The sequence below is a fragment of the Dipodomys merriami genome, unplaced genomic scaffold, assembly GCF_024711535.1.
Source record: "Dipodomys merriami isolate MVZ:Mamm:240054 unplaced genomic scaffold, mDipMer1.0.p SCAF_1, whole genome shotgun sequence".
Taxonomy (NCBI): domain Eukaryota; kingdom Metazoa; phylum Chordata; class Mammalia; order Rodentia; family Heteromyidae; genus Dipodomys; species Dipodomys merriami.
In genome coordinates, this window is record NW_027202270.1 from 137,485,096 (window position 1) to 137,497,482 (window position 12,387).

Here is a 12,387-nt window from a genome sequence, read left to right on the forward strand (position 1 = left end):
CCACTGTGTATCTGTTTCTCTTTCTTTTCTTCTTTTTTTTCTTTTTTCTTTTGCCCATCCTGAGGCTTGAACTCAGGGCCTGGGCACTGTCCCTGAGCCTCTTTGTATTCAAAGCTAGCACTCTACCAGTTGAGCCATATCACCTCTTCAGATTTTCTGTGGTTTATTGGGGATGAGTCTTTTGGACTTTCCTGCCTGGGCTGGCTTTGAACCATGATCCTCAGATCTCAGCCTCCTGAGTAGCTAGGATTACAGGCATGATCCATGAGTGCCTGGCTCAGTTGTTTCTTTATTGGTAAAGAATGTGTGTGTGCGTGTGTGTGCGCGTGTGTGTGTCTGTGTCTGTGTCTGTGTGTATGTATGTTCATGTCATTTACAAAAAATTCTCATGTACTTGATTTTTACTAAGTCTTCTACTGCACAGGAATCACCAGCTCTAGGGGAACTCACAGTTCAACATCTGCAGTGAAAGAGCCATTTAGTGGCTATGAGGCTTAAGTAATGCTTCACTTGGAAAGAAAAGAGGTTTTGGCTCTCTGAGAAGGTCCATCTAGTATGGCCACAGTACAAATTGACTAAGAGGTAACAATGATAATAAAATACTGGGAGATGTACCTATTGGAAAAGGTAGAGGTGTGTTTCAGGCTTATTGTGGCATCTAGCACTTTGGGGAGTATCACCCTTTGAGATCCAATCCCGAACTGTTCTTGAAAGACGTCAGAGTTAGTGTGCTGTGCTTAATGTGAATGATGATGCAACACTCCACGCTTGTTTCCCTTTGCAAACACGGGGATGGTTCTCTCTCAGGCTTTGTGGAGGTGGAATCGTGAGCACGAGACATCCAAAGGCATTACAAATTCTTCTTCTGTTTGAGAAATTAGAACCCTTCCCACCCCCTTCCCTTTCCCCATAGTTTTGTAGCATCAGCAAAACCAGTATCCCAAACAAGCATGCCTCACACAGGGAGCCAGGGAAGGAGAGGGGACCGAGAGCAGGTGTTCAGCTGTGTGGTGAAAGGCCCATTTAAACATTCAACAACGGTGAGAGGGGAGCATGCAGTACAACAGCCACTGCCATGGCTGGTGAAACCAGCTCTTCTCCATTCAGTGGAAACCCAGCCCCTGAAAGAAGGCACAGAATGAAGCAGGTTTCCATAAACCTACTGCATTGTTTACTTTCAATCTTATTTAAAGAATCATGCTTTTCAGGAAAAAAAATAATAATCAAAGCAAGCACTTCCCATGCAACCAGCTCTGCTTCCATGTCAAACACCCCATGAGCTTTTAACCATTAGCCACAAGAAACAGGCAAAAGCAGCTCTCACATTGCAAGAACTAATTCATTCTCTTTCATAACTCTTTTGAAAAGCAAATGGAGATGTAAAAGCTCCAGTGGGGGGTGGGGGGAGGAGGGGAGGAGAGAAACATGCGAGATGCATTTGTGTCTAGACTTTGCCAAGAAAATCAGGGAATTTAAGTGCACAAAAAAATCAAAATATCTTGCTAAACTAGAAATTCAAATCAAGATTTTCTTTTTATATATAAAAAAAAGCCAGCTTCCTATGTGAACGCTTCCAGTCTTTAGAATTTTGTGTTTATGCAGTCAGCGGAGAGTGACTGTCACTGTACATTTGCGATGTACATGCTTTCTATATGGCGAGTAGCAACAGCACAGGAAAATTACACAAATAAAAAATTGCTTTTCAGGCATTCTTTCCCCTTAAAATAGTACACATTCCTGTCAAGTGCTTCACAGACAGGCTATTGGCAAAGCAGATGGAGCACACTAGGATATCTTCAGGGTCCCCACAGAAAACCTTAAAACTGGGTTGGGTCAAGGAAGCAGAATAGGAAGTACAGGTGATCGCTGGGTGTCAGCAAACAATGGCTGCCAGCAACACACAGAGCAGGAAAAGACGTGGAGGAAAGCCCACGGCTGTCTGTACAATATAGACAGATTTTTTTTCAAATGTTAATTTTCAAATGAATGCCGCTATTATGCGGCTGCAGAAAGGAAGGCATAACCAGGCTGCGCTGAACTCCCCCTTTTACACACAAGGCATAAAGAGGAGTAAGGGATGGGTAAAGTCAATTCTTTGGGCTGCTACTTAATCAATCACACTCAGGTCTACTCAATGGCAGGGCCAATCCATAGCCCACTCAGCATTTGATAGGTATCATGCTAGAACACTTGGAGCTCTTTCCCAAGGAAAGGGCAAAGCTCCCAAAGGAGCATGGTTTTCTTCCATAGATTTTCATCCAAAAACTGAACAGCAGTTTATAGGAAATGTCAGGGCCTGAAAATAAGTGAAGAAATTACTTTATTGTGAAAATTCTGATTCTCCCACATGAAATCATTTCTTTCAAAGACTGAACCCTAAAATCCTATTAGAGGGATCCCATGCTCTCTAGTCTGGACTTACCAGGATTACCATTACATTCGGCAAGGAATAAATATGTTCTTCAAGTGTTACAGCCCACGCTTACAATCTGTCAAAATGTAGAGGCAAGGAGGAGTTCTGTGTTCCTGACTGTATACATCTATCACTAAGCTATCACTCTCCCACAGACAGGGAAAAAAGTCAACAATGAAATAGAAAAGCTAAAAATAAGTAACTCAGTAATTGCTCAGAAAAGCTATAATGCTGGGCACAGGGTTAAATGTATATCCCCTCCCCCCATCCCCAACCACCCTTTTTTAATGACTGCTAATTTAAAATAATTGGAATTAAGAGCTCAGATCTAGGAATCAAGACAATAAACATGCACTGCATAAATATGTAAAAGTCACTCATAAGTAAAAGTCTAGGCTCATAATCATACAAGATCAGTGTTCTGGATAAGTAGCATGTGCCCAGAATGCAAGTTGTGACTGATATATGTCGCTGTAAATGCCATAAAAAATGGCAGCAGCAGCAACTGGCACTTACAATACTAAAAAAAAAAAAAAAAAAAAAAAAAAAGAAGTGTCATTCCCTATGAGCAGAAATGATCTCTTCACTCACAGGTGTTCACACACTCATTTCCAAGAGTCAATCAAATCAATATTTATTAAAAACCTACTGTGTGCCATTTACTATGCTCTAACAATTGACAGAAAAGATTGCACAAAATTTGTGTGGTTTACATGCAAAAGAACATTCAAAATATATGCATGAGTATATCTCGTCAATTTTAGAAAAGGGTAACCCAAAAAAATATCAGATGCAGAAAAATTAATAAATCCATTAACTTACATATGTTACTTTTTGTTTTCTTATCAGTCTTTAAATTTTTTATTAGTTGAGAAAGAGTGTAAAAACCTTAAAGGTTACAAGTTTGAAATCTTACATCTCAAAAGGATACAAGTCTTACAAAGGTAGTTTTTAAACTGTTTCCAGCTCCAAAATGATTCATCTCATCAAGTCGCATAGAAACCATAATATAGATCTGAGACAAATTTATTTCAGAAGCACAAATTGATAATACTGACTTTTTGTTGTTCAGGTACTAGGGTATGAACTCAGGGTCTTAGTACTGTCCCTTAACTTCTTTTGTTCAAGGCTAGCACTCTATCACTTGAGCCACAGCTGTACTTTTTATGTGATTAATTGGAGATGAGTTTTGTGGGTTTTCCTGCCTTTTCAAACTGCCATCCTCAGAGCTCAGCCTTCTTGGGATTGGAGATGTGGCTCACTTGGTAGAATGCTAGCCAATGAGCGAAAGCACCAGTTACCAAGTTGGAGTCCCAGTCTTAGACAAAAAAAAAGGAAGAAGAAAGAATTTAGCCTCCTGATTATCTAGGTATGCAGGTGTGAGCCACTGGCACACAGCAATATTGACTTGTAGGTAAACGGAATTTAATAAAGAGAAAAATGTGAAATAAAGGACTATAGATTATATTTACATCTTTCCACAAGACTAAGCCTCTGATCCTATTCTGTATTTTTTGTACTCAGACATCTCTGACTCATACACCTAAGTGATTGCAAATCGTAACATTTAACAGCTCCCTTGCAATCACAGGTTACTCTCCAAGCAAACAGAGACAGCAGGGAAAGCTTTATCCCACAGTGTGAACCAAAACTCAATAATCTATTAGCACAAATTATCTCATTGTCAGTAGTCTCAATTTAAAGTAATATTTCCCATATTGTACACTTGGCTGTGTGTCTCTTTTTTTATTGTAACGTGTAAAACCAAATTAAGTCCTTGAGAAACCCAAAGCTCCCACTCAGAATGTCCTAGGGTTTTTATTTGAAAGCCCAAGAAGCCTGCCATGATATAAGACATAGTCAGCAGCCAGCCATGCCCGGGATTCAGATAGACATAGCACACAAATGCTGGTTGGCACACCTAGGATTCCAGCAAAGTATGCCATCTGCAGATCTGCTGGCCTTTGATTTCCTTCATTTCCTCCCAGTGATCCTGTTCCTCTTCTCCACTGCTGTTCTGGCCCAGAGCAACCCAGCCAATCATCTCTTTCCGCTTCATCGCACGCCTGTTATAAATGGAAATCATCAAGGTGACATCAGAAAGCTGGAAGAGGGCCACCTGGAAAACAAAGGTCTCCTTGTACACGGGATTGGGCTGACCACGTCGAATGGACGTCTTGCAGCGGGACATCTCTTGGCCCACAGAGTTAAGAAGAAAGAGTTTTCCATATGTATCTATGGACAGAAAGAAGAAGAGAAGAGAGAGAGGAAGGTGAGAGAAAACATCAGTGCTCTCCGTTTTCTTATTTTAGAGGTACTATTTATGTACATGGGCTGCAACTTTCCCCTTCCAACATACTCATCAGTGTCTTTAAGCTCTGTCCGTACTGTTGGACCAACACATCTTCCTGGAACTATTTAAGAGAAGGGACTAAGCCAGGTACCAGTGGCTCCTGACTGTAATCCTAGCTACTCAAAAGGCTGATATCTGAGGACTGTGGTTTAAAGTCAGCCCAGACTGGAAAATCTGTGAGACTCATCTCCAGTTGATCACCAAAAAGCTGGAAATGGAGCTGTGGCTCAATTGCTAGAGCATTAGCCTTGAATTAAATAAAGCTAAGAGACAGTAAGACTTGAGTTCAAGCCCTGGTACTGGGGTGGGGGTGAGGGGACGGATTGCTACGTTAGCATTTCATGCAGCTCAGAATCTGGCATGTTGCTGACATTCATTAGAACCCGCATTTGCCTATATGCCATGGTGTCTGTGGACATGCATGGATCTTCATCCACAATTTATTTATAAAACAAGATAGACATGAATACTTTTCTCTCTTTTTCATGATCAGATGACTGCTTGACACTAGTGTTCAGACAAGTCTCTCACTTTCTACACGTTCCATGGACCATCTCATGTATGATTTCCCACTTTGCCTTCACCTTTCCTTTTTGTGCATGCTCCCCAATCCCTGGTATCTCAACAGATAACCACCTTCCCATAACTTCTATTAATTAGTCTGTTGAGTTTGGACATCAGTTTCCCTAGGAATCTTCGATGACCTGGTTTCTATCATTTCAGCATTTACCACCCTTAAAGCATTCCCTGACTCACCTGTAAAGACTGCCCACTTTCCAGTAGTAGAGAGAGAGAGAGAGTGCTTTGATTACTGGTCCCCTCAACACAAAACTCACCTATTACTTAATATTTATTGGGAGGAGTATACAAGATTAGTCAGGCAACTCAACTTTCTTCTTTTTTTTCTTCTGGTCTTAAGTTTTCAAACTTACAAACTCATTATATAACCCTTGTATCAGAAGACTGTGCATTTTTAATTTTTAAATGCAATTTTGAGTCCTCATTTAGATGTGTACTATCCTTTAAAAAAAAAATCTAAATGTGCCAGGTGCTGTGGATCACTCCTGTAAGCCTAGCTACTCAGGAGGCTAAATTATGGCGATCATGATTTAAAACCAGAAACAAAGGACTGCCCATTCATTTTGTCGTATCATTGCTAAATGACTCCATGTTCTTGACCACATATATGGTATATGTATATGCACGCAATGGAGGGAAGCTAGGAGGAGGACAGAATCAGTGAGAAATGGGAAAACAAACAACAGAGGAGCCCATCAGCTGCACTGGACATAGATGAAAATGAACTAAGCAACCCAAAGACAGGGATGGGAAGGGAGGAATGAGAACGAAAGAAGGAACAGCCTACACTAAGCAAAAGGAAAGAAATGTAAACATCACCTGATGTGGAAGAAATAATTGTATTTTCAAAGCTCATAGAATTCCCAAACTTTATAGACTATGATAATGTCAATTTTCCTTGTGAAGGTTAAAATGTGTTTGTGACTTTAACTAAGTATCACTACTCCACAATACTGTGAAATTTATGTAATCACCTAATCTCAACCAAAAAAGAAAAAGCTAAGAGAGAGTATAAGGCCCTAAGTTCAAGCTCCAATATCAGCACAAAAAGCAAAAATAGACAGATGGATACATAACTTTCAAAAAAGAAAGAAAGAAAGAAAGAAAGCTGGGGTTAATAACTCCTTACTCATGTTGTATATCTAGTGTTGTTTCAGAGGAAATGTTATTTATGAAGACCTATGCTAAGCTTTCTGGTAGGCTATATACATATAACAATTAAATAGTACATATGCAAAAAAAAAACAGCCTGAGCAGAAAAGTTTGTGACATTCTTATCTCAAATTAATCACCAAAATGCCAGAAGCAGAGATGTGGCTTAAATGGTAAAATGCCAGCCTTGAGCTAAAAAACTAAGGGACAGCTCCAAGGGCTTGAGTTTAAGCCCCAGTATAAGAACATACACACACACACACACACACACACACACACACACACACACACACACACACACACACACACACACACACACACACACACACACACACACACACACACACACACACACACACACACATCTAAATGTCAAGATATTTCCCCATCATTCTGTATGTTCTGTTCACTGGAGGCTGAAAGTTGATTAGTATTTACAGCTCACTTCCCCACCTAACCACCAGTCAAACTTTTTAAAGTACAAAGCCAGATCTCTGTAATTTACTGTTCCCTCCAAGAGCATTGTAAGGTAGGAAACAAATTACAACCTGCGGTTTTCTTTGTATGTTGATCTTTTTCTATTCCAGTTTGATGTGTTATTTTATGCACTTATCTGCTGAGAAACACAAGGTGTGAAATTACACTTCAGGTGTGAAAACACTTCTCTGTCTCAGAAACAGGGCTCTCCACTCTTCAAACTGTTCCACGGGAAAAGCTGTCAGAAAACTGACAATGGGGAGTGTGCCTGCCTTACCTCCAAGATCCAGCTACTCTTTCCTGCGGGAGGAGTTCAATCCAGGTGCCAACTGACTGTGGCAGTTCTGCTGTCAAGCCAGAAAGAATTGAGTTCATTTTGCAAACTAAGTCATGCTCATTTCATCAGGAGCAGTTTCAAGCCTTCTTCTGTCACAAGATCATTTTCTCAGGCTGACAAAGACCAGTTACTATGAACCACCATTACAGAGGTTGGATCATATATGAAAGACACAAGAGGGGAAATAATTTTAGAAATAATCCGGTCCTGACCAAAGGAAGGAAAATGTGTTAGATTGTCCAGTTCCAAAGGAAAGTTTTCATCAACACTGGCAAGTTGACCTCTTAATGTTCAGAGCTGGGATTGTATCCAAGAAATCTTACTATTAAGGAATATCTGGGGAAGGTGACTGGGTTTTTTTTTGGGAGGGAGGGTGCTCAGTGCTGACTTTGAAGAAAGTACCAGTAAAACCAACAGATAAAGAGTTCAGGTGTATCCAACTTAAATGAGTGTTGACTTAACTCTGGAAATTGATCATACTGGCTATAAAATAGTACTGAGCAGTATTTTATTTTCTGATGACAATTCAGAGAGCTTGATAGCATCTTTACTAACATGGAGCCATTGCCTGAAGGCTGAATGGGCTCATGGTCCCTTTGGCAGTCCTGTCAATGGCTTTATTGGTATATATTAAAATGCTTACAATGGTGCACAAAACCCAATTTAACATAGCACCAACTAAGTCATTCGTAACTCAGAGGCATTTTTTTCAAAGAAACAATATAGGGCTCAGTAGTTCATCACTGAACAAAAATCTTGCCATTCACAGCATAAGATCCTGCCAATGGAACTATAGAGTAGGGTCAGAGTCCCCATGAATCTCTGCAATACAAGGCAAAGAAATGTAATATGACCATTTAGCCAACCTTCCCTTTTGACTTATTAATACTTACAAAGTATTGCAAACATACAAGAGAATGGAGAGGGGCTGGGAAGATGGCTCAGTGGTAGAGCGCTTGCCTTGCATGCCTTAGGCCCTGGGTTCGATTCCTCAGCACCACATAAGCAAAATGAAAAAAGCCAGAAGTGGCGCTGTGGCTCAAGTGGTAGAGCGCTAGCCTTGAGCTGAAGAGCTGAGGGGCAGCGCCCAGGCCCAGAGTTCAGGCCCACGACTGGGCACCCCCCCCAAAAAAGAGAGAGAATGGAGAATAATCTCATCCATACCAACTTGAGATCATTAGCATTGTTGTCCAATGTTTAAGAAATAAGTGTCACAACTGAAGATTATTGAGCATTCTACAATATGTTCAACTTCTACCTGTGTAGTTCATCTCCATGTATGTTTTTTTTCTTATTAAAAATTTATTTTTCTTTCTTGTGCAATTTTAATTTATTACAAATTTGAAGGTTTGATCTTTTTTTTTGGTTGCTTGTTTGGCATATTTCTGAACCCTTATTATATAAGTCGATATAAATGAAGATATCCAAAATATATTCAACAGTATTCTGTGTATTAAAAAAATTAAGGTCAGGCACCAGTGGATTATGATCCTCTATTTGTGCTTTTCCCACATGGCTAGGATGGAAGGCATAAGCCACATCACCCAATTATTGTTTATAGTTGTTTTTATAGTAAAAATACGTAACCTTTTTGTGGAATCATGTTTATCCAGTGTGTTTCTTTTCAGTTGATGCTATTATTAGTGTCTCATAGTTTCTTCTACATATCTTAGGAACTGTTTTTCTGATTTGATCTTTAATCCAGCTAGTCTTTATGTAGTAAGGGAAAAGATCTAACCAATTTTTATATGAGAAGCACTATTCATTAAATAATAATTATCTCTCCCAACTGATTTGTATCACTTAATCTATCAGATATCAAGGTTCAGGCCTGTGGGTCTTTCCATAAGCCTGATAATATAATTATCAGCATTTTATGGTATCTTCTTATCTACTATAATTAATCCCTCTATCATCTTTTCAAATCCTGTCCCAGCTATTTCAATCTTTTCTTGCTTTAACTGGATCTTGCAGGTAGACAAATTCTTTAAAAAACAAACAAAACAAAACAAACAACAACAAAAACCCAGTTGAGACTTTGACTGGGATTATACTTAGTAAATGAAATGATTTGGGAAAAGTTTTTGAAAATATTCACATTGATGAACATGGTATATCTAGCTATCAATTAGTTTCCTTTTGTGTTTTGCAAAAGGTGTTAGCACTTTTTCCTCTCTCCTATAACTTTCGTATTCATCTGTTATTCATGTTAACTTTTATTATAATAGTAATGTTCTAAAAGTCTATCTTTTAATTATTGCTGATATATTTGAACACAGTTGCTTTTTAAATTTTTTGTAAGTTTTTTTTTTTAACATTTTAAATGTAGGTGATTATTCTGCGTGCTGGTGGCTCATCCCTCCATCTCAGGAGGCTGAGATCTGAGGGTTGTGGTTGGAAACCAGGGCAGCCAGGAAAATCAATCTCTTATTTCTAAATAAGACTCAAAAAGCTGGAAGTAGAACTGGGGCTCAAGTAGTAGAACACTAGTCTTGAGTGAGAAAAATAAAGATAGTGTCTAGGCCCTGAGTTCAAGTCTCAGAACTGGTACAGACTCATGTACACACACACACACACACACACACACACACACACACACACACACACACACACACACACACACACACACACACACACACACACACACACACACACAGATAATTAGACTTTTAAATTTGTATTTTATTGTAAGGGTGATGCTAGAGGGGATACAGTTACATAAGTAAGGTAATGAGTACATTTCATGTGGAACATTGTTACCCCTCCCTTGTTTTTTCCCACTTTCCCTCCCCTCCAACTCCTCCCTGCCCCAAGTTGTAAAGCTCATTTCCAACATAGTGTCTTGTGAGTATTGCTGTTGCATTGGTTCACCCTTTGTCCATTGTCTCACCATTTTGTTATTCCCCTACCTTTCCCCAAAGCAGATAAACTTATACGCAAGACACAGAGTACAGGAGATAAACCAAAGGGGATGGCAGGTGGGGGGCGGGGGAAGGGGAAGACAAACAACAAAAGAAAAAAGAAATAACTTCATACAGAACATTAAAAAACAAAGAGAAAGAAACAAAACAAAATCCTCTTGTTTCCATTATCTTGGAGTTCATTTTGATTAGCATCATTTTGTATGGTCATATGTACATAGCTATTGAGCTATTGTGATACTCTGCTAGGACTATCCTAGACATATCCTAATTATTACAAATGAGGGAAACCATGGGGTCTATGTTTCTTTGTATCTGGCTTACTTCACTTAATATGATTTACCTGAATGATCACAAACAAGGCCACACTAAAGCTACTAGCACAACTATGTCCATTGCAGTATTATTTAGCATATAGCTAAGATATGGGACCAACTCAGATGCCCCTCAGTAGATGAATGGATCAAGAAAATGTGGTATATATACACAATGGATTTCTATGGTTCCATGAGAAAGAATGACATCACTCCATTTGTAAGGCAATGGAAAGATAATCAGATTTTTCTATAAAGCATGGAAGTTTTGTTTCTTTCAAGTTCTAACCTTTTATTTTCTCTTTCTTTTGTTACTAAACTGCCTTGAACTATGGAGTTCAGAAAGTTCCCTTCTGTGCTAAGTAGGTATGAGTGAACTGAGACACAATTCTGTTTCCACCTTCCTAAGACCTGTTCTATACTAAAAATGTATGAAGTCTTGAAAATAAATTCCCTAAATCCCTTTCCAATAAGTTTCTTCAGACTAATGAGATATACTTGCATGAGAAAGGAAAATGGAGAGCAAAGGAGCCAGAACTGTCTACAGCCAGCTGTGGTCATGTATGGAAGATTTTTGTCCACGGTGCTCAGATTCCTCATAGTACTCAGGCCTTCTTTGTACATATAGATCATCCCCATGAAGCCTGAACTTCCTCATCTTTATTACTCAAACTTCCAATGGCAAACTCAGTATTAAACAACTTCTGACACCTAATGTATTTTCTACTTTCCTGGTGATATCTGACTAGGAATAGTAATCTAGACTAAAATGCTGCCATCATTAAATAATAAGAATGAGAAATGGCTTACAAGTTGGATTCCAGTTTATGAAGAAACTAATATCAGAAGATAAGGATGGATGAGATGCATATGTAGTCCATATTATATGATGGTACACCTGCCATCTGCTGTAACTCAGAAGGGAATAACACATGCCTAATGATTTATTGCTCTAGGGAAACCAATTGGGGGAAAATTCTTGTAGTGTTTGAAATTATTGGCTTAATTTGGGGTCAGTAGTAGGGAGTAAGCTTGGGAAAGAACTAACCAAATGTGCAAGGAAAAAGAAAACTACAATACAATAACTGATGTCTGATATGGGAAAGCCAAAAGATTCATGAAGTTGATGTCTATAGATTCTCTAAGCAATACATATAGACTATTCATATTCTGAATGATTGGTTATAGTATTGTCTAATAGCATGACCTTAGCTTTGTATTTCTATACATACATTCAATTTTTGTAACACATGTGGTAAATATTTCATTATGATATTTAGCGTCCTTTTATAAATCTAAAAATAAATTGTTCACATAATAAAAAAAAGAGAAATACAGAAATTTGGACCTAAAAGTAATTTGAAACTGATTGCTTCCCAGACCTCCAAACAGTAAGATGGACTTTCACTTTGAGCAAGGAAGGCTGCCTGCTAAACCTCCCTAGGTGAATATTGCAGTAATTAATTCAGATTAAGTTGCAAAATAAGGGTGTGGCCTTCCAGGAGATTTGACTGAATTCTGACTTTGCAAAGTACTGTCTTCTTCAATCCACAACCTTCAACAACTCCTCCTCAAGCAACGAATGCCCCAGGCAATCCCTCCCTGCCCCCCAGGGCAACAGTATACTATTTTTGGCTCAGGAAATGGAAAGAGCCTGTTGGTCTTAGAGCTTTAGAGGAAACTCCCAGGACTCCATCTGGACTGTGATAGGAAGAGAGCTTCAGCTGTGTTAAACCACTGAGAATGCAAAGTCTATTTGTTAAAGCATTCTAGCTTAGTCTACATCGACACATCGTCTACCACACATCTGCTAAGAGTTATTTTTATCACTAATGAATGGT

The 12,387-nt window shown here is 39.0% G+C and overlaps 1 protein-coding gene across 5 annotated transcripts in view; it reads right to left on the reverse strand.

Moving 5' to 3' along the window:
- Positions 1-3,031: 3,031 nt before the first annotated feature.
- Positions 3,032-12,387, reverse strand: part of Syt16 (synaptotagmin 16) — a 224,587-nt gene continuing 215,231 nt past the window's right edge. For all 5 annotated transcript variants that reach the window (XM_070032147.1, XM_070032156.1, XM_070032165.1 and 2 more), the window contains one exon: positions 3,032-4,648. In XM_070032147.1, the coding sequence (XP_069888248.1) occupies positions 4,335-4,648 (314 nt within the window). In that variant the 3' untranslated portion in view covers positions 3,032-4,334. The remainder of the gene's footprint in view (positions 4,649-12,387) is intronic.